Consider the following 21,261-nt stretch of genomic DNA (forward strand, 5'->3'; position numbering starts at 1 on the left):
GAAATGTATTGCGATCATTTAATAATTTATTCACATGAGTACATTTCTTTTTTCAAATAATTTTATAATAGTTGCAGTTATATATAAACAAAAACACTCAATTTTAAACAGTAATATTATTTATTATACTGAATTATATATATTATCTTTACCTCAACTAAAATCCTCTATTTAACAAAAATTAACAAACAGTATATTTTTGTGGATTAGGCTCAGGCACTTTCATAAGGCAATCACCCAAGTATATCGGCCTCAAGATGAGAATCTTCTTAGAGTCAAGAATTGCCTTCTTCACAGGTAGCTTGACGTGTTTATCCCAAAATACATGCGTAGCACTTAGAATATCACTAAGGGAAAAATTTTAAATATATTTTATACATATATTTATTTATTTGGAAAAGGGGAAAAAATTAAACAGTTCAATATACCATTCATTTAAAATTGTGCCACCACCGGCCTCCAAGAGGCGCTTGTATTGGCCTGTCTTGGACTGCGATGTGCAAAAAACCGCTTTGAACTTCCTAAAAGCACTCGGCATTGACAGGTGTGTTTTCATAATTCGCCACCTGTAAGCTGCCATTGCAAGCTTGTTCTCAATCGAGCCAGGGTCCAAATGGGGCAGCTTATTCTTTGATATTTCATTGCCCAATTCAAACTCCTCTTCCTTGATAAAAAATTTTAAATATTATATTTATTATATTATTATTATTATATTATATTATTATATAAAAAAAACTTTAAAAAAACAATTACTTACAGGTAAAAACATTCTGGATTGATAACACTGCATCAAATATGACATGTGCAATACCCATTTTCCACTGGCGATTGCACACAGGAGTTTTTCACTCCTCACTGGTTTGTCGACAATAATATGAGTGGATGCAGGGTCGAAGAATTTCTTCTTGCTTATCTCACCACCAAGGTTTTCTATTATATTGACCAACTTCTTATGAGTGTCAAGCTTTAAAAATAAATACATTGGAATTGAATAGAACTTAAAATAGTGTTCAGTTCAACTTACTGGAATATTTGAAATGACAAAGACACGGTCTGTTTTTGTCGTTGCATTTTCCATATTTTGTTCTTCCTGAACAACGATGTCTTCTTGTTTCTGCTCAACTTGGTCTGCTTTACGCTTTTTTTTATGAGGCACTGAACCATTATTCGAAGTAAGCTAAATAGAAAATATGTAAATCAAAGTAAATCAGTGGGAAAAAAATGTTCTTCATCATAAAATAAAATTTAGAATTATCTTTATTTAGCATTTAGAGCCAATACACTTTTTTCAACCCTGTTTATACATGTATAACTGATGTTTTTTCATTCAGGATTTTTAATTATAAAACGTATTTGTCAATGCCTAATTTTACTGTTCAATTTTAAGAAATAGAAAATTGCTAGTGTGGAAATATACTATACATACGCAAATATATGCAAAATATGTGATTAAGATTTTTTTTATTGCCTCTATTGTTGTAGAAATCAATTTTCTGCTAAAAGGATTAAAAAAAAAGGCCTATTTTCTTACACACTGTCAATTAAAAATTATTAAAACAACCATCTTTTGAGGCATTTAACCAAGAAAACCAATGCAGGATTTTTCCCAATTAAAGGCATAAAAGCTTTTGAGAGTATGGCATAAAGAAATTATTATTCAAATAAAATTGTCAAAAATGTATCAGAAATATTTCAAGTGTTAAAAATAATTTAGCAGGTTTGCGAAAAATATTGAAAATCACTTTCTGATTAACGTATGTAATGACTAAGAAGATTTTAAATGATTCATAAATGTTTTTCAATGCAAATTTGCTCATAGATTAGCATATTTATGTAGTAGTCTTTACATAGGAAATGTAAAATTTAACAAACCGAATGTGATTTGGGCTTTCCAAAATCCCAAGCAGGTCCATCATCAGATTCACAGCTAACCCTTTTCACATAACGCCAACCTTCAAATTAGATCAATGAATAAAAAACAACAAAATAAAAACAAATTTTAAATAGACTAACTTGTGGTTATTGAACATTTTGGCACTTCCGTTTTTTCGTTAAAACTATACTCATCTTGGTCTGAAGTTGTTGATTTTTCTTGCACCTCGCTTGTAAAACTGCTAAAAAAATGTCTAAAGTCAAATTTAGCACTTATGAAAAAGATATTTTCAAAATTACAAACTTTTTATCATTCAACTTTTCAGTCGATACCTTACTCACATCCTCAAATGTCATCATATTGGTTAAACAGTTATCTTCGTAATTCTAAAAAAATTTATTAAAAGATAATAAAAAATAATAATAAATTAAGTAATCTGCCATTACTTGTGAAACTTGGCCTGTACTATCATTTTTACAAATCCATTGTTTGTAAGGACCCTAGAAAATTAAGCGGAAATTGAACACTTCATATTTATTTATAACATTTTTTACAACTTATTCTACATCTGGCAAAAGATCACCAGTTTCTGGATCAATCCCTTCGATAGTTGCACCGCCAAACTTCACCCAGAGCTGTTTCATAACAATATTCAACGGCTGGAAAAAAAAAGACATTAATAAAATTCTGCTTTTAAAATTATTCAGTGAAATTCTATTAAATTACTGTGCTTGAGCAGCTTTTACGAAACTGCTTCATCTCTGGTGAGTTGTGATAAAGATCGGGCAAGTCGTCGATCCATTTCATCCACCGTTTTCTTGTTGAAGGAGTGGGTGGCTGGCTTTCGTTCAGGAAAACCTGGCCATATGGTGTATCGGGTGTTGAAATGTGAAATGGTGACTTTCCAACCGATCCAAAAGACAGCTATAAAACCAAATAAATATAGACAAAATAATAATAATAATAACTAAAGCATAAACATAAATATTTACATTATCCACATTTTTCTGCTTGAAATATAAATCTTTCATAGATTCTCTAGAAACTTTTGAGTAGTTTTCATTTTCTTTCATAACCGGTGTTGTAGCATTTTCGATAATTTCATTTTCTTTATTATCAAAAAAACAACTTTCGAGTAATTTGAGTAGCCAATCCTTGCTAACAATCGGGATGCCCCATTTAACAGCAGCATTAAATTTACTGCCAGTTTCAGATTTGCACAACAAATGGGTTGATCTCAAAACTCCTTTCTCTAGATGATCTTTACATGAAAATGAGTCCTGTATTCTTAAAACAATTAGTTATTTAATAATTAAAATAATTACAATTTTAATATTTTACTTAAGCTTAAAGCTGTTTTTATATTATTTAATTAGGTTTTATTGTTATCCAATAATTAAAAATCGCACAAAACTCCTTTTTCCAAGTGTACAAAGTAGTATTTTGCAAAAATATTGCATCGTTCTTAAACTGAAAATGAATTTTCTAAATGTGACAAAATATAAAATATGATTGGTTGGCCTGTATATTGTCAGCCATGCACTTTTATAAGTTTGTAAAATACAAAAACAATGAAGCAGCAGTATCAAGTTATTACATTTACTTACTTTGCACCAAGGGCTTCAGCCAAATAACATAAGAAACTCCTCTCTTTCCCTAAGAACCCGGTTGTGCAAAAAACACAATCCTCCAGTGGTTTCATGTTGATTGTAACTGAAACAGGCCTGTGAAAATACTCTACTTGAACAACCGTCCCTTGCTCGTAACAATCTTCCTAAAATAAAATAAAAAATGAATGCAATAGACCAAGAGTAAAATTCACATAATATTTTTCATACCAGCCAGAGACTCGTGACGGTCTGTAATGAATCAGGATCACTAAAACTGATAAGTGGAACAACTGTGAAGTCCACTTTGCCTTGAAATTTATCTGAAAATACTTCACCGCTGAGATTTTCTATTGCTTTGATTATCTGTGATGGATTGTCAAATCCTATGACTTTAAAAGCAATTCCTGTGCAAATTTTATTTAAAATTTAAAATCATGATTTTTCTTATAAGTTTATATGGCTTAAAACCTTCAAAAATTGGCCCAACTTCAATAGACTCTATTGACAATGAAGTGTGTTCCACTGTTCCACTTTTGCACTCGATCTCAACCCCTGTTTGTTTTTTAAAATATTCTAATTCTTCTTGCGCTCTCATTTCCAATTTGTTACCTTGTTGACATGGTGTCTTTACTTGCAAGAGATAATATTTTAAATTGATATATAAAAATCAATTAAAAATTAAATTAAAATTACTAACTAAAGTCTGTAGTTTTATTAAGATTTCTTTTATTATGGCATGGAGTAGTGTCAAATTGCAAAATTTCTTTTCCCTGAAAACAAGTACACTTCATTTTATTTCTTATACATTCTAGCTATTTATTACATTTTTACCCTAGGACTACTCATTGGGGATGATTGTCTGTACTGTCTGAAAATAGCATAAGATTCAATTCTGCTTGGACAGCCTTCTTCGATCGATGCTACCAGCCATTTTAAACTGACCGTCTGCCCCATTAGTTTAAATTCTATCAGTGATTTTTTATCCAGCAGTTCAGCATTACCAACAATAACATGTGTTAGCCGCTCAGTTAACTGTGTAAAAAATGTGGCCCCTCCCAAGTTTATTATTCTTTTAAGTCTATCCATCTCTTCAGCTGTGAAGCCACTTAGAAAAATCTGCAAGATTGCTTACAAGAAAGCTTTTCAAAAATGTAAATTAGATGAAAGTAAGCTTACCTTGCAGCCATCAAGGAATAACCCAGCATTTGAAACAAGTGACAAGTCAATATTATTCAGCAATTTCTTGTAATCATCTGTAAACATTAAATTAATTTAATTTAAGACAATAAATTTGAATTGTTTCCCCTCTTACCTGTCTCAGTTTGTCTTTTTCCAGGTTTTCTAAGAGAACAAGTACTCGCAAAAGAAATATCTGTTTCGCTGATAAAATTACTTTCTTGTGTTTTATGGATTGTAGAAATGTCTACTGAATTCACAAAGTCTAAAATACAAATGCTCAAAATTTATATTTTACATGAACGAACTTGATTGATTAGAAACAGGAGTTGAACATTTCACTTGACTTTGGACAATATGGTCAATCATTTTGACAGCTGCGCCTTTTTCAACTGACTCGTGGATCCAAGAAGGTCTCAAGCAAGGTATGCCCCAGAGTTGTGCATGCTGAAACTTCCTGCCTTCCGGCTCACCGACAATCAATACGGATGTCTTTTTTTGTTCAAGAGTCGACATGTATGTTCCACCTTCCATGAAGTAGACGGAAAATTAAAATTATATTTTTTCGTTCGTTTAATTAACAACCTACCGTGTGATTCAATAATATTCTGAAGCCTTCTTTTTGTCAAGTGAGGTAAATTGCTAAAGCTTATGTAGAGTCCTTTAAAAGGTGAAAGGCGGAGATTTAAAAACCCAGGATCCAATGCTGATACTTTCATCACAAGCGATCTCTCCCAGACAGTCTTAACCCAAGAACTTGACATTACAGGGAGTCCGATGTTAATTGCATTCTGAACAAATGCAAAAACAAAACACTTTTTGTACAAATTAAAAAATAAAAAGATTAAAACAAACAACAACCTCATATTTTGGAGATTTTCCTCCATCTGTTATTAAATGGGTAATATCTGTCGTAAATCTATCAGTGTAAATTCCTCCCATATAGCCAATGAGTGAAGCCAGCTCTTCCTAAAAACGAATCGAATCAATAATTTTAACAATAAATCATTATTTGGTTTAAGATAAAAATAACCTTTTGTGTTCTACTGAGTTTAGATGCTGTTGCAACTACTCCAACCATGGCAAGATTAAAAACGGGTGAATCATTTTCAGGAATTGGAATTCCATTTTTTACACAGCTATACATACATCTTGGACCAACGATTCTGAAATTTCAGCATAAAAAATATGTTTCTAAAATGTATTTATTAATAGTTAATTCTTATTGTCAAATAGTATTGTCATTTGCCTACAATAATCTAAGGAAATTATAATCAATTATATCTGGCCCTGCAATGCTGTATAAATCAATTTTAAAAAATTAAAAAAATGTGCATCATGAAAAATAAAACAAATTTTTGGTAGTGTATTCTTGAAGTGTGTACTAATTTAGTAAAAATAAAACTGGATAAAATCACCACGTATGAGGCAAGCTAACAGATTAATAAATCTCTCAAAAAGGAAAGTGAAGGAATCTCTCCGGCATGATTTGGGAAATGAAAGGCGTCTATACCGGCCAACTGCTCTCTCCCATTAACCTACAATCTTAATCAGATGGACAGAAGACAAAAACATGCCAACCCTACCACAAGAAACCAGAAACATTGGCACGTATCCTTTGTGAATGTAAAGCACTAGTTTTTGTATATTACAGAGACTTCGGTAAGGCAATTCTTGCACCAAAAGAAGTGGCCGAAGAGGCACCGAGGAAAGCGATCAGTATTGTGGGAAAAAGCACACATTTGATAGTACGATCATAAAAATTAGGGTTCTACAATATACCTATACAAATCACAGTGAAAAAAAAAGTCGCTCCACAATTTCTATAATCAGATTATTTAATTAAATGTTAATATGGTTTAGTTGCTGGTATTAAAATTTCAATCATTCCAGGTTTCACTAATTTCTGGCGTTTTTCCAGTTAAAAATCTAACAAGAATAATGAGGTAACTTACGTTTGTTACAGCATGTAGTTAAATAAAATTTCAAATTTAAATAAATACATGTAATTAGCTCATTATTAGATTTACACCTTTTACACCTAAAATAGTGAAACCTGAGGTAATTAGATTATTTATTTAATAATTAGTTACAATTAAATTAAAGTAATCAATTATAATCAGTATATAATGGAGGAAAATTGAGAACATTTTCAAAGGATGTTTAAACTTGAAGAATGGCAAATTAAATTTGTTCTTCTAATTTAACATTTATTTATTTATTTTTTTTTTTTTAAAGGTGTTTTGAAAAAATGTTCAAATGTATGATGTTTAGTATATACATTGTTTATAGAAATTATAAAGGTGGGGTGAGTTTCATGTAGTATTTATTTCTTAAGAAAAAAAATGGATATTCTTTTCATTGCTGTTAAATTTAATAAACTTAAACTCTTTCTTTAAACTTTTAAATTTGTATATTATCATGAAATGAACCGTTTGCATATAAATATAAAAATGGCGTAGGATGCCGAAACATCGTACATTTGAGCATTTTTTCAAAACACCTTAAAAAATGCCTAGATAACAAAAATCCATAAAATTTAAAAAAAAGAACAACAAAAACGATGAAAATTTAATGATTTTTTAAATTAACTTTTATAAGATTAGTTATACTTTAATTAATTATAATTGAATCTTTCATATCAATTTAGAAAATTTCTGAATAAATTGTTAATACTTTATCTGCGTAGAAATCATTGAAAATATCTTTAACTCACAAGCAGTCTTTCAATTTAAGATACTGAAACGTCTCTCCTTTGAAATCGTCAATGACAAAAATTGAATTCTTGTCGTGCGTAAGTTCAACCAGATCCTCTTTGAAGATCATCTTCGGCTTCAGTTTCTTATCTTTGCAGGCCTATTTCAACAAGACAAAAAAATTATTCAATTTTGTGAATTTTTTTTCTGGTTCAACTTACCGCGAAAGCTTTTCCCATCTCCCTTTCGCCTGAATGGCTCCCTTGTACAAAATAAATCACCCGGCCTGAGAGAATTGACATTATTTTTATCTGTGTGTTTGTTTTTTTAAATTTATTTATTTAAAAACAATTCTTGTCTTTGAACAAAAGGCTTAATTCTTTTGATAAAAACTGGCTTTCAGTGACCAACTGACAAGTGACAACTGTCAAAATGTAACCTTTTCCCGCTTGTATGAAAAGTTGAAAGTTAAAATAAAAATAAAAAGAGGCAAAATAAAAGATAAATGGATATGGTAAATGTATAATTAATGTCGGTGTATATATAGTTTATTTTAAAATGTATAATTTATGGATTTTAGATTTTTCTTAAAAATATTTGTATTAGAAATTTAATCGATTTTATTTTATCTCGTTTAATTAAAATCTAGATCTACTTATTGTTTTTTTTTAAAGACCAATTTTTTTCGTATTAAAAACCGATTTAATTTTTTTTATCTTGCGTATAAGATAAAAAGTGACCCAGGGTTAAAGATTAATTATTTATTTATTTTTTTCGAACGTGGTTCAATAGAAATCGAACTTGGCAACCTCCCGGGCAGACCGGCGCAGGCAGCACGTGGTTCCCGGCTTTCAAAGGCTGTCTCTATAACCTTTCGACGGTGCCGTTGTTCCTCTTCCCTCTGGTTCGCTCATCTTCTCTGTTGTCATCTTGTTCATCGCATCCAGATGATGAAATACATCCTCGTGACAGGCGGTGTGATCAGCGGTGTTGGAAAAGGAGTGATCGCAAGCTCGTTCGGCACTATTTTAAAGTCTTGCGGAATTCATGTCACCTCAATTAAAATAGATCCGTACATCAACATAGATGCTGGGACATTCTCACCATACGAGCACGGTGCGTAACAGACAATCTTGATCAATTAAATATATAGGTGGAAAAAGCTAAATTATGCTGTAAAAAGTGACTTGTCATGATTTATTCCAATACTTGAATAGACCAAGGATCACGTTTGGTTGTATATTTTGCGCACTTAAGGCTGTCACTTTTCCAACTGTTCAATACAGTCATTAGATCTTACGTTCATGACATATCTAATAAGGTTTAACTGAATCCAGATTGGGAAGAATTAACTAAATTATTCTTCAGGTTTTCCTTTAGTAGTGCCTTGTTCCATCGGTTCTACTTAGCACAAATACAAAACAAAATTAGTGTTTTTTTCTTCATATGGTAGCTGCTAAGAGAAAACAGAAAAACATCGAGAGAGAAAAAGTATGGACCTATAGGATATCTGGCAATAGAATTGGTGAAGGTGGGTATGTAGATTCACTTTTTATAAATGATCTTTTACAAAAAGTGATATCTGGTGAGGTACTTGCTTGTGGATTAGCTCAACAGAAAAATATTGTGCTTCAATACATTGATGTTTGATGATGCAAGATGAAATGACACATGGAAAACTAAAAATTTGGAGTCCTTTACAATCATCATCCGATTGTGTCTCTTGAAGGTCAATCATTTCAGACCAGATGGTAGAAAACATGCAGCCATCTTCTTTTTTGACGGTCTGAACTTAAAAATACTGCGATATATTGTACACATGGATTGAACAAAATTCCAAATCAACCACCCAAGTCTAAAATTATTTTAGACAATTGGACCCGATAGAAAGAAGTGTGTTGTCTGCCATTGGACTGTCATGTATGAAAACCATTTGAACAATTAGATCCACAGTAATTAATTGTGTATAGCCTTTAATCCAGTTTTTCAGTATTCTTGCAGTTGTGCCAGTCTCCTTGCTGATATTAGTTTGTCGGTGTCAAATAAAATTTGGGATTTTTCATTTGGTAATTGCTTCGGCACTTAAGGTTGAACGAAAATAAAATTTCTGTGAGCGCGCGCGCGTGTGTGAGAGAGAGAGAGAGTATGGTTCTTGGAATGCTTGGGTAGGAGCAAATCTGATAATGTAAAATTGCTTGAAGATTTGCTCGTGACATAAATAAATAAATTTTTAATGATGAATTGACAGAACTGAACCTAAACGAACTATCAATTGACCAATGGAAACCGAGACCACAAAGTTCAGGAAAAATACCCGATGTTTTGTTCGGTAGGACATATGAAGCGCTTCTTTACAAGCAACTTCATCAGACTAGACGGTAGAAACTGGCAGCCAACTTCTTTCACTTCTGATGGTTTGAAGTTAAAAATTGTACGAACGTACTGCGTACATAGATTGAACATCAAGTCCAGACAAATGTCAAGAAGGAAGATTATTTAGAGATAGTGTGGTGCAGTCTGATGTGATGTAGATATAGAAAAACATTTTCTTCATCGTGTCAATCTTTCAATCTTTATCGAGATCATCTTCAGGGCCTGGGATTTATGAACATTGTTTAAATTATAGATATTTTAGGTTTAATCAAAGTATTTGTACTCACTCAAAGTGTGCATTTTCTGTGTAGATATGTCGTGTTGAAGGTGTTAGTGAGATATAAATGTTTTTTGTTTATATATGTTTGATTTTGAAGGAGTGGGGATTGAAATTCATTTTTCTATGACGAGTTTGCTTTTTTGAGTTGAAAGGGACCGACAGTGTAAAAAAAAGGGGTAATGGTTTGTCGTTCGGGCCTGGTTAGCCTTTCAGGATTATTATCGACAGGATCATTAGGGAAAGGAGAGATAAATTTCTGGAGATTTAGACTAAGCAGAATTGTTTGATGTGTGGAGGGTAATAATTGTTTTATATGTTTTGTGTGTTATATGTGTGTTATTGATATTGAATTGATTTATGATATTAGCATAGCTACTACTGAGTTTACATGTCTCAGTTCTGTAAATGATGCTGTGTTTTTCTCTGTTGATGTAAACCATTTCTAAAAAGTTACGTTTATGTTTGTTTTGATGATCTGAAGATGATCTCAAAAAAGAAGGAAACATTGGCACAATAAAGGAAATGTTTTTATCACACTATCTCTAAATTATCACTACATTACGGTCACTAAATATTACACAGAAGGAAGCACATTATCCGCCATCTGACTACTGTATCTGAAAATCATTTCAACAATTAGATCCAGCAGTGGGGCCCGTTTAATTAGCTGTTCAACGACTGTTTGAGCCAAATAAGTGCAATACTAGGCAATGTTTGGCCATTCGACTTACAGGTCCAAAAGCAGGAAATTTACCATTCCACTGTCATACTGGACATCCGATTTTGTGTCTAAGTTCGGTCCCTAACCAACCTATAGTATACATTGTTTTGTGGTTTCAGTGTTTTTCCTTTTTTTTCCCAGAGTGTTTGGTGCGACATACAGATAAAATAATGATAAGCTTCCATGATTTGCAGGTGAAACGTACGTTCTTGATGATGGAGGGGAAGTAGACTTGGATTTGGGCAATTATGAAAGATTTTTGGATGTGACTTTACACAGCGATAACAATATAACAACAGGGAAGATATATCAACATGTGATATCTAAGGAGCGAAGAGGCGACTACCTAGGGAAAACTGTACAAGGTGAGATTTGTTGGACTGTCATAGTATTTCAGGTTAATTAATTTTTTTCCAGTTGTTCCTCATGTGACCGATATGATCCAAGAATGGGTTGAAAAAGTGGCAAACTGTTCGGTGAGCGAAGACAACAAAAAACCTGATGTTTGCATCGTTGAACTGGGTGGAACAATCGGAGACATCGAAGGAATGCCATTTGTTGAGGCTTTTAGGCAATTTCAATTCAGAGTGAAGCGGGAAAATTTCTGCTGTGCACATGTTTCACTTGTGCCTCAGGTTTGTTTTCTGGATTATTAATTTATTTAATTATAGTTTTGTTATAATAATTATAATAATATTTAGCCAAAATCTGCTGGAGAATCAAAAACAAAACCAACCCAGGCTAGTGTGAGGGAACTGAGAGGACTTGGTCTTTCACCAGACCTCATTGTTTGCCGTAGCGAATTTCCTATTACAGAAAATGTCAAATCTAAAATATCCATGTTCTGCCATGTTCCACCAGAGCAAGTAAGTTTAATATTATAAAAAGTGAGGTTTAAAAAAGCAATTGAGTGTTGAACATAAACAAGATATTACACAAAACAAATTGATATAAACATTTTACTGCTGGGTACAAGCATATTTTAAAAATAGTGATTAATTATTTTAATTTTAGCAGACTGCAATAGCCCAGTGGTCAGCTCGTCAGATTCGTGACCCCCCCATAGTCATGGGTTTGATTCTTACCATCGTCCCTGGAATTTTTGAACTTTTTCCCTTTCCCCAAAAAATATACAGCATACAAGTACTCTGGCTAATGAAAAGCATAAATCCATTTAAATAAAAATGTTGATGGCCAAAAAATTGTTGGGATAGACTTTGGCATCTAATTCCATTGCCTTTGTCGATGCTATAAATAGCTTGATCAGTTTTGCCCCTAAAGGATGAATGGTGTAATCTCAAAATATAACTAAATCTGTACACAAGGTAACATTAATTAAGGCCAACTACACTACCAAAAAAATCTGAAGTTCAAAATCCTTTACATAAATTTTTGCGACTTTATATTAGAATTAAAAGATGCAGGTCATATCGGGCAGTTAATTAACTTAATATTCTGCAATTATTGACTCTTTTACACAATCATTCTTATAAATACATTCACTCCCTCAACATACTGTAATACAATGACTAAGAATTGTAGACAGATGAAGAATAACATTGCTTGTGAAAAAATGGAAAGCAATAATTTTTAATATTTGTATATAAGAAATGATAATAATAATGGCTTTATTTATTTGTTATGAATATATTAAACAAACGAGCAAATATTGTAAATGTTAATTTTTCTCCAGGTACTATGTATCCATGATGTTTCTTCTATATACCGAGTGCCTCTGTTGATGGATAAACAAGGAATCGTTGAATTTTTCAACACTAGATTAAAACTGAACATTCCTTTGCCAAAGCCGAGAAAATTCATGAGCAAGTGGAAGACAATTGCAGACAGGTAATTTTTATGACAAGTTTACAACTCAATTTCTGTTTGTATATTATATTTATCATTATGTAATGGTTTACAAACAGGTTTGATACACTGAGAAAAGAATTGAATATTGCTCTAGTAGGAAAATATACAACATTGGAAGATGCTTATGCTTCAGTTTCTAAAGCGCTCCAGCATGCGGGTATCTTCATCGGTTATAAAGTTAACATCATGGTAAACCAAACTTTAGCGGAACTAATATTAAAACGTACAAGTTTATAACATTTAAATGTTTTGTTTTTTTAGTATATTGAGTCCGTAAATCTAGAAAAGAGCAATGAGTTGTCAAATCCAGTTTTGTATCATGAAGCTTGGAAGCAACTTTGTAAAAGCGAGTAAGTTAAGCAAAAAAACGTTATATTTGTTAAACTGTCTTACAATTGTTTAAATTGGTCATTTTCTTCACAGTGGAGTTATCGTCCCTGGCGGTTTTGGCACACGAGGAGTCGAAGGGAAAATTGAAGCGTGCCGTTGGTGCCGGGAAACAAAAAAACCCTTTTTGGGAATCTGCCTTGGACTACAAACTGCTGTGATTGAATTTGCGAGGTAGGTGTGTTCATTGCAATATTTGTTTCAATTTTGATCGATTTAAATCTATCATGTGACAGGAATGTTCTCAAACTTCATGATGCGAATACAACTGAAATCGATGAAAAAACTTCTTCCCCTGTTGTGATTGAGATGCCTGAACATAACCCGGGAAAACTTGGAGGGACCATGAGATTAGGCAGAAGAACAACAGTCTTTAAAAACAATACTTCCTCAGTTTTAAGTAAGTATTCACAAGGTTGGTTAGTTTGAAAATGAAATTCTTAAAAAATATATTGGGTTGTCCGGAAAATAATGCAGGATTTTGGTATTAAACAAAAAAAAAGAAACTAGTTACTTTAAAGCAATGTTCTTTAATCAAAATAATNACAAATGAGTAATCCTGTAAACGTAAACAGAATATTTTATATAGATTTTTTTTAATGAAAACTTAAAATCCTGCATTATTTTCCGGACAACCCAATATATATTGAGGGTGTAAAACGATAAACAAATTATGTTATTATTAAAACATATTTTGCCCTATCTAGGACAGCTTTATGAAAATAAAGAAAAGATAGAGGAAAGGCATAGGCACAGGTACGAGGTGAACCTAGACTATGTTGAACAGTTTGAAAAATCAGGGTTCAAATTTGTTGGTAAGCTTATTATTTAACAATTATAATAGCCAGCGAGACATAACACTCCCCCCCCCCATAGGTACATGTGTAGAAGGCAAACGTATGGAAATTGTTGAATTAGAAGACCACCCGTATTTCATTGCAACTCAGTTCCACCCTGAATATCTTTCAAGACCTTTGCATCCGTCACCGCCGTTCCTCGGACTCGTACTTGCAGCGACAGGTAAGCTTTCTAACTTTCTGTCGAAAGGCTGTCGACTTTCCCCGAGGGACATTTCCGAAAATGATTCATCCTCAGGTAGTCGTTTTTCTTTTTCATATTTCAATAAATTTATAAATTATTTATTTAAATGTTTGTATTCTTAGAAGACGAGATGAGCTTAAATGAGATTGTTACCAGTTCAAATCATCTATCAATTTGAGATTATTATCATCACCAAGATTGATCTCGTTGCTTTCGATTGTAAGTTTTTATATACGTATATTATTTTTATTCCATCGAATCGAATAATTAAATTTTTATTTTACAGTTACGAATAATAATAATTTTTTAATAAGTCAACAAAATTGTTTTTACCATTTACATAGCTTTCTCCAATTTTGTCTTAGTTTTTTAATTAGATCAAAGATAATTATAATCATTTATTTCACAAAATTAGTCACATTACACTTGTTTACTATCATTTGTCAAATGTTAATAATAAAATATTTCTTCCTGTTAAGCAATTTGAAAGGTTTTCTGTAAAGATTTGACTGTGAAACTTTTCTTACTAACTAGACTTTTATCCATAACTTAAAAATTTTATTGCATGGCTGTGTTACACTGGAATCCCTTCTTTATTTTATTAATGAACATATTTTTTGTGATGAATAAAATTATCTCAAACTGATTTTTTTTTACTCCCAAAATTCCGTTTATTTTATGGAAACCATTTTAACCCCAACTCACTTAATTTTCTTTCTCATAATAAAAAAAAGGTTTGACAGTGGTGCAAGATTTACTGTAATTATTGAATCAATGTTTCCATTGAATTGTTGATTTCTATACCTTCTCCTCTGATCATACTGGTTATTTTAATGAAATTAACACCAGTGGCCACCATGGCATACGAAGGTTCTTATCATCCTGAAAACTAGGCTCAGATCCATAGCCAATGATGGAAAATGTTCATTTAATTAAAGGAAAATATTTAAAAATGAGCATTATGCCTGCTTTTTGCCTTTTGGGCCCAATTTACATAAGTTCTACAGCAAAAAATCATTTACATTTTGAATGAATCTTACCCACATGAATTTGAAATGAAAAAACTTTGTAATTTAGGAAAAAGCCCAGACAAAGCAAGGCAATTCTAGTTTTGGTGATGGGTTTTGGCCTGAGAGTGTCGGCATTGCACCATTATCAGAGAAGAACTTATTATTAACATTACCAGAGTTTTAATAATATTGTCACAGTCATTTATTGCAAATTACTGGTGGACTGCAAAAATGATAGGATCAACTCTGCACATGTGCAGATTGATTTGAGCACCAAACTACCTGAAAAACCAGTCTTCTCATTTTCTGATTGTGAGTTTATTTATGTCTATGTAGTTTACCAGTTATAAAATTATCTTAGTTTTCCCACATCAACAACCTTTTCCGTTATGAAATTTTAAAGTATATAAATAAATTTTGTGAATGGTACAAGTCAATACATGGCTTTTTTTGGTACAATTTGAAACGTATAATTTCGTTAGCAGGTGCATGGTATTGTTGATGTCATTAGCGTGACACCTGCTGGAAAATTCAAGGAATCATTTTCTTTATTGTTTTACCCAAATATACTTATTGTATAGCACTATTTATAAAAATGTCTTAGTTTACTCACTTCAGAAACCTTTTCTTTTATGAAATGTTATAGTATATAAATAAATTTTATGTTACAAGGACAAAACTACTATTTTCTTGATGCAATTGTCTCCTCCTACCGTTTTCCTCGTGTAACTCCTAGTTTCCTTTCTCATCTTCACCTTCTTCGACTACAGCTGCATTGATTACAGTGGGCTTTCAGGGGAGCAAAATAAGCGCTAAAAAGATAAATGAATTGTGTGAAGTTTATATACGGCATCCCCCTGAGGGTCCAGGGTATTGGCTGTATTTGGACCTATCCTTCTTCCCAACGTCTATATTTCCTTGGTTCCTTCATTGACCAGGCATAATCACCCATCATCCTCATTACATTATCCAGTCCAACCGATACAAATCCTCTTTCCATTAATGCTCATCTTCCTATGACCTAATCCTTCTCCAGCATAAATCATGCACCTTTAAACAGTCTTTCCTTGTTTGAGTACCAAAATTTTGTAACTCTCTCCCTCTCTATCTGCAAAGCCGCTTCCCTGACCTCTTTATATATCTATACAAGCACCTCCTCTCCCTCCAATTTAAATTTATTCAGTAATTATTATTTTCTATGTTAATTTTAAGAATAGCTCATTTTAGTTTTAACCCCTTTGGGTTTGGTTTTTATAAGTCCATGTTATTAATTTTTAATTTAATCTCTGTATTATTCTAAGGGGGCACCCCTGCCCAAGAATAATTTTTTTCTTTTTCAATTTGAAATATGGTATAATTTTATTAGCAGGTGGTTAACATATTAATATGACACCTGCTGTAAAATTCAAGGCATCGTGTCCTTCATTGATGTACCGACATTTATGTTTGTTACATAATTTACAACTGAGAACAGTTACATTTTACATAAATTGCACCGTATTTGTTAAGTTTAAGATTTAAGTCATGGAGCAACGTGCGGCTTATTTCTTATCGATGCCACCTACATCGCTAGTTTTTAGTAATAATACATTACTATTTATAAATATTAATGAAGGAAAGATATTTAATTCTAGACGTTGGAGTGCGACTTTACGCGTCGATACTTCTCATTGTGGCAAGACGGTTATCAGTTGGACGTACTGGGCAACTGCCGGCGACGGTTTGAAAAATACGTTACTACGATACAACCCTCTGGGCTTACTACAGATGCCTATAGTATAACGCATACCAAAACAATTGCCAAAATTATGTTTCTCAGTTTTTTTCCTTGGTGATACACATTTTCAAAGGTGTTTTAACAATCCGGAAATGGAAGATTCTCTTAGCAAGGAGGTGAGTTGCTCCAACGTTTCAAAAATTGGTGATTTGTGCATGGTAGATGTCACCGACTTGTCTGGCTTAGAGGAATCGTACAAATGGGAAAATCGAGAAATCAGCCAGGGGCTCGATGTTGGACGTTTTGGTACAACTTTAACAGACATTTTGGACGATTTCAAACCCAAAAATTTATTTATCATGGAGGAAGGACAACGAATGATAGCTCATAGTTATCCAAAACAGGATGCAATATTTGAAGAAACCAAACACGAACAAAATTCTTATAATGAATTAGGAAAAGTACAGAAAAGTCATGAAGGAGAGACAATAAATCTTGTTGTTTCTGATTCAAAAACTTCAATTGCTGACTCAAGTGGAAACGATCTGAACACGTCTACTGACTCAAGTGCTCACGATCAAAATAGGCCGAATAAAACAGAAGATTCACCAGAAGAAGCTGAAAAATGTACAGGCCTAAATGAACGAATAAACGACAGTGATATTGATAATGTTTCACCTTCATTTTTAAGCAATTCATCAAATTCTTTACACTCTCAAACAAAGGAAGGTTTTGTGACAATAATTCTTAATGAAAAATCTCATTCAGTGCCAATTGAAAATGTCGATACACTGAGTGAATTAAACTCAACAGATTCCAATGAAAAAGTGATAATTCAAAATCATTCAACCTGTGCTGAACATTTGTGCGACATAAATGATAATTTGAAACTGACAAGTGGTGAAGTTTTATCCGTTAAATGTTATGATGTAGACCAATCAACATTGCCAGCTAATTCTGAAAATTACTTAAACTACAAGTCAATGTCAGAAGAGACAGGCGATGAAAATTCAAAGGTATCGGAAGTTGCTGGCTTGAAATTAAATTCTTTTGATATCGGATCAAAGGAAACTGTACAAAGTCTAGAGCAAGTGGATGAGGGCATTCAATCCATTACTTATGAGGACTTTAGAGATGGTTCTTTAGAATCTCTCGGTGAAGAAGACAGCAGCCTGGAAATCATTGAATCAAAACATGAACAGAAAAGACACACCATTGCTATTCAAGAAAATGAATATACTGATACTGAATTGGAAGTTTCTGAATCAGATGCAGATGGGCGAATTGAATTCGGTAATGATTCTGATATTAATTCTGGTAAAACTTCCAAAGCCCAGTCGATTTCTCAAGAAAAAAGTTTTCTAAATGAATTAAAATCTGAAGGTTCATTAGAAAGCTTCATGTCGTATTCTGATAAGGGAAACTCCATCAGTGATGACTGCATGGCTGACCTTACAAATTTGAGTTCCATCTCTAGTTTTAGATCAGATGAGCCCACAATCAACGAAGGACATCAAAGAGTGGACGGTTCACCAAACGACAGTGGTGCTGTTTTTCACAATTCATCACTTCAAGACTCTATGCTATCGAACGTCATAGATTTTCAAACAGTCTTACAAATTAAGAAACTACTTTTGGCTCTCAGTTCTGAGCTGGAAAAGGAAAAATTACATTACGAGCACCATGTTAAACTGCTTACTGCACAAATTACCACTCTTGAGGCTAAACTTGATAAACATGATAAATCCACTGTGGACTGTGTGTGCTCATTTAATAATAAGATGAACAGAGAAATGGCCAAAAACGACAACACCTTAGTGAATATAGCAAACAATGTGATTTCTTATGAAGAGAGGCTAAAAAATACGAGCAACGAAGTTGAGAAGTGCAAACAAGAATTAAGAAGTGCACTTAATAAAAGCTTAAATACTATTAACAACACAAAAGAAGATTATGTGAGAGTGTCCGCCAAATTGGCGGAAAATGACAAAACTCCTAATTTTGTAAATGATTTGGATAGAATAATATTTTTAGCTGACGAACTAATGAAAAGCGATAGTTTCAAGGAAATTAATATGTTAGAAAAGATTAATCAAACAAATTGCAACCATAACGGTGAAAATATCAAACGGTTGGATGTTTTGAAGAGATTCTCTAAGAATTATTTTGATTTATTAAAGTCAAATAATGAATTGACAGTATTAAACAGAAAATTAGAGGAATCGTCAGAAAGAGACAAAAAGTTACTTGATGAGAAGAATGAAACAATTAAAGCTTTTTCCGATAAATATGACACCCTCAATGGTGAGTACAAACAAGTTCAAAACGTTTTGAAAGAAAAAGTGAACGAGCACAATCAACATCTCAAGATACATTCTGACCTTGAGAGATCCTTCAAGTTGACAAAGGAAGAACTAGACCAGTTGAAATATCATAACTGTCTCAATGAACTTGAACTGAATAAATTAAGAGATATAGAGATAATCAACAATAAACTGAAGGACGATAATGAACTTTTGAAAGCAGAGATTGAAAGCCTACATCACAATTACATAAATAAATATGATATTATGAAGAAAATCTCTTTACTTGAAGAGGAAAATGCTAGGTTAAAAGATGAAAATTCAGAGTTATCAGAACAGTTTAAACGTGAAACTGATAAATATGATGAGTTGAACGAAAGATGCAAAAAGTGGCAGTTGCTGTATGATTCTCTAAATGACAAGCTGAAGAAGTCTGAGACAACTTTCAATAAGATAAGTTCAAACAATGAAATGTTGAAGAAGGAAGTTGTTCAAAAAGAATTATTCGAAGATCACTTTATCAGCGGGTTCAGACAATTGTTTGCATTAGATGAACAACTTGTCGATTTCAATCCTGACAATTTTTCAAAAGATTTGATTAACGAGGGCTTTCAAAGGCTGAGACAGCGACTTATCAAATTACAGGAATTGGGCAAAAGCGCACATTACGAGAAGAATAGGGCGAACAACATGGAGGTTGAATGCAGCATACTCAACAGTATCATCGAGAGGAAAGAGTTTGAAATTAATTCCTTATCTGAAAAACTTAAGCAAGAGGTTAACAGTCATAAAACAACCATCAAAAGTTTGATGAACTGCAATCAATTATTGACAAATGAAAACTCAGGGCTTAAGAGTCAAATTAAAAATTTGGAGAATTTGCCCAAAGCCCTTAATAACATATGTAAGTAGTGCATACTATAAAAATAATTAAATGTGTAAATGTAATTTTTTGTCTTTTTCTTTTTATAATTTAGCTGAAAGCGAATGTAATGAACTAAAAGAGTACATCAAACAGTTGAAAATTGATCTGGTTGATAGCAACGCAAAGATCAGTTCTCTAGAGTTGCATATAGAAAGTTGCTGTTCTTATAATAGAAAAAGGGTCCAAGATTATAAACAAGAGGTATATTTATACAAAAAAATTGTAAATATTTTTTAATTAAAGATTAGTTATATTATTCAAAAATCGTGAGATGCGTTCTGGTGTGATGTAGGTTTCAGAAAAACATTTTCTTTATCATGCCAACGTTTCGATCTTTATTGAGATCATCTTCAGGGCCTGGGATTTACAAAAATTGTTTACATTTAACAAATACATTTAGGATTTACACATTGACATGATAAAGAAAATGTTTTTCTGAATAATTATCGATTAACGGTCACTAATCACCACACATTAGTTATACAGTTTGATCGTCTTCAATCACCCTGGTCTGCCTATTCTCACTGGTTTTGTCTGTTGTGTTTAGGTATTTTACTATAATCACCAGTTGCTGGAATGCATCTGATAGACAAAACCAGCAAGAATACACTGATGAGAATGGTCAGAGACAATCAAACAGGTTCGTCACTTCATAAAACTCATTATGATGTTTCACAATATTGCAGTTGTTCGCCATAAAAAACCAACTGAAATATGAAAGAAGGAAGTCTGAAATTTTCAGAAGAGAGTCCTTTCCAATCGCCATGACAACGTCCCATTCAAGAAAATCCGACGCTTTCTGTCAAACTGAAATAGCTCCAGTAGCTCATCAAAATACGGGTATAATTGAGGTAAGAGAATAGTAAATAAAATAAAATATTTTGTAATTATTTATTGTTTTCTTTTTCAGAGGTACAAGGTGAGAGAGTTGGAAGATAAAATTGTAAAGCTTGAAAAAGATAAAACTATATTGACAAAACTGTGTCACAAAAGAGCTGATGCTATAAAAATGTTGCAATCCCATTGCAAAAATTGATTTCATCTTTACGCCTGCACAAAATGTTTATAAGATGCCATTTAAAAAAAAAAAGAAAAAAAAAAAGCCAAAGATCCCTGTATATAAATACTAAAGACAGTGTATATAAATTTTTATCTCAGTAAGGTAGAAAAATAAAATAAAGTGCAATTACAATTAATACAAATATTTGCGTTTGAAAACTTTATGTTAAAAAAAAAATACATTTTTCTCTAGTGATTGACTTTTTCAAATACCTGTATTG

The 21,261-nt window shown here is 32.4% G+C and overlaps 3 protein-coding genes across 10 annotated transcripts; 2 read left to right on the forward strand and 1 right to left on the reverse strand.

The window, feature by feature from the left end:
- Positions 1-143: 143 nt before the first annotated feature.
- LOC106664396 (DNA topoisomerase 2-binding protein 1-like) lies at positions 144-7,808 on the reverse strand. Of its 5 annotated transcripts, none has more exons than XM_014390082.2 (24): positions 7,577-7,808; positions 7,376-7,515; positions 5,693-5,825; positions 5,521-5,628; positions 5,249-5,450; positions 4,968-5,186; positions 4,796-4,924; positions 4,660-4,736; positions 4,315-4,599; positions 4,181-4,253; positions 3,952-4,113; positions 3,712-3,887; positions 3,481-3,647; positions 2,866-3,160; positions 2,600-2,797; positions 2,440-2,532; positions 2,320-2,373; positions 2,177-2,259; positions 2,014-2,114; positions 1,873-1,952; positions 1,025-1,177; positions 758-964; positions 429-664; positions 144-347 (listed from the first exon to the last, which is right to left on the reverse strand). In XM_014390082.2, the coding sequence occupies exons 1-24, from the start codon at positions 7,655-7,657 to the stop codon at positions 182-184; spliced, it is 3,618 nt and encodes a 1,205-aa protein (XP_014245568.1). In that variant the 5' UTR covers positions 7,658-7,808; the 3' UTR covers positions 144-181. The 5 variants fall into 5 exon arrangements, with proteins under 5 accessions (XP_014245568.1, XP_024085987.1, XP_024085985.1 ...); XM_024230219.1 differs by having other exon boundaries at positions 5,007-5,186; positions 5,249-5,474; XM_024230217.1 differs by having other exon boundaries at positions 4,796-4,909; positions 5,249-5,474.
- A 337-nt stretch (positions 7,809-8,145) lies between these two features.
- LOC106664294 (CTP synthase 2) lies at positions 8,146-14,672 on the forward strand. Of its 3 annotated transcripts, XM_014389890.2 has the most exons (13): positions 8,146-8,471; positions 10,924-11,094; positions 11,147-11,364; positions 11,431-11,595; positions 12,423-12,577; positions 12,655-12,787; positions 12,860-12,948; positions 13,022-13,159; positions 13,222-13,385; positions 13,693-13,800; positions 13,862-14,080; positions 14,149-14,245; positions 14,313-14,672. In XM_014389890.2, the coding sequence occupies exons 1-12, from the start codon at positions 8,303-8,305 to the stop codon at positions 14,202-14,204; spliced, it is 1,785 nt and encodes a 594-aa protein (XP_014245376.1). In that variant the 5' UTR covers positions 8,146-8,302; the 3' UTR covers positions 14,205-14,245; positions 14,313-14,672. The 3 variants fall into 3 exon arrangements, with proteins under 3 accessions (XP_014245376.1, XP_014245375.1, XP_014245378.1); XM_014389889.2 differs by having other exon boundaries at positions 14,149-14,672; XM_014389892.2 differs by lacking the exon at positions 14,313-14,672 and having other exon boundaries at positions 14,152-14,306.
- A 1,999-nt stretch (positions 14,673-16,671) lies between these two features.
- LOC106664293 (girdin-like) lies at positions 16,672-21,112 on the forward strand. Of its 2 annotated transcripts, none has more exons than XM_014389888.2 (4): positions 16,672-19,960; positions 20,034-20,182; positions 20,529-20,602; positions 20,668-20,760. In XM_014389888.2, the coding sequence occupies exons 1-3, from the start codon at positions 16,906-16,908 to the stop codon at positions 20,565-20,567; spliced, it is 3,243 nt and encodes a 1,080-aa protein (XP_014245374.1). In that variant the 5' UTR covers positions 16,672-16,905; the 3' UTR covers positions 20,568-20,602; positions 20,668-20,760. The 2 variants fall into 2 exon arrangements, with proteins under 2 accessions (XP_014245374.1, XP_014245373.1); XM_014389887.2 differs by lacking the exon at positions 20,529-20,602 and adding an exon at positions 20,892-21,112 and having other exon boundaries at positions 16,674-19,960; positions 20,668-20,832.
- The last annotated feature ends 149 nt before the right edge of the window (positions 21,113-21,261 follow it).

The sequence above is a fragment of the Cimex lectularius genome, unplaced genomic scaffold (genome assembly GCF_000648675.2).
Source record: "Cimex lectularius strain Harlan isolate CLEC.00 unplaced genomic scaffold, Clec_2.1 scaffold251, whole genome shotgun sequence".
Lineage (NCBI taxonomy): Eukaryota > Metazoa > Arthropoda > Insecta > Hemiptera > Cimicidae > Cimex > Cimex lectularius.

Excerpts from the sequence above, each read along its gene's own strand:
- LOC106664396 (XM_024230216.1), bottom strand. The coding sequence starts at position 7,657 with ATGTCAATTCTCTCAGGCCGGGTGATTTATTTTGTACAAGGGAGCCAT. Across the intron at positions 3,888-3,951 it reads AGTTGGGCCAATTTTTGAAG|GAATTGCTTTTAAAGTCATA; the intron begins GTTTTAAGCCAT and ends AAATTTGCACAG. Across the intron at positions 3,161-3,480 it reads GCTGAAGCCCTTGGTGCAAA|AATACAGGACTCATTTTCAT; the intron begins GTAAGTAAATGT and ends AATTGTTTTAAG.
- LOC106664294 (XM_014389889.2), top strand. The coding sequence starts at position 8,303 with ATGATGAAATACATCCTCGTGACAGGCGGTGTGATCAGCGGTGTTGGA. Across the intron at positions 12,949-13,021 it reads AAGCAACTTTGTAAAAGCGA|TGGAGTTATCGTCCCTGGCG; the intron begins GTAAGTTAAGCA and ends TTTTCTTCACAG. Across the intron at positions 13,801-13,861 it reads ATCAGGGTTCAAATTTGTTG|GTACATGTGTAGAAGGCAAA; the intron begins GTAAGCTTATTA and ends CCCCCCCCATAG.
- LOC106664293 (XM_014389887.2), top strand. The coding sequence starts at position 16,906 with ATGGAAGATTCTCTTAGCAAGGAGGTGAGTTGCTCCAACGTTTCAAAA. Across the intron at positions 20,183-20,667 it reads TCCAAGATTATAAACAAGAG|TTGTTCGCCATAAAAAACCA; the intron begins GTATATTTATAC and ends ACAATATTGCAG. Across the intron at positions 20,833-20,891 it reads AAAATACGGGTATAATTGAG|AGGTACAAGGTGAGAGAGTT; the intron begins GTAAGAGAATAG and ends TTTCTTTTTCAG.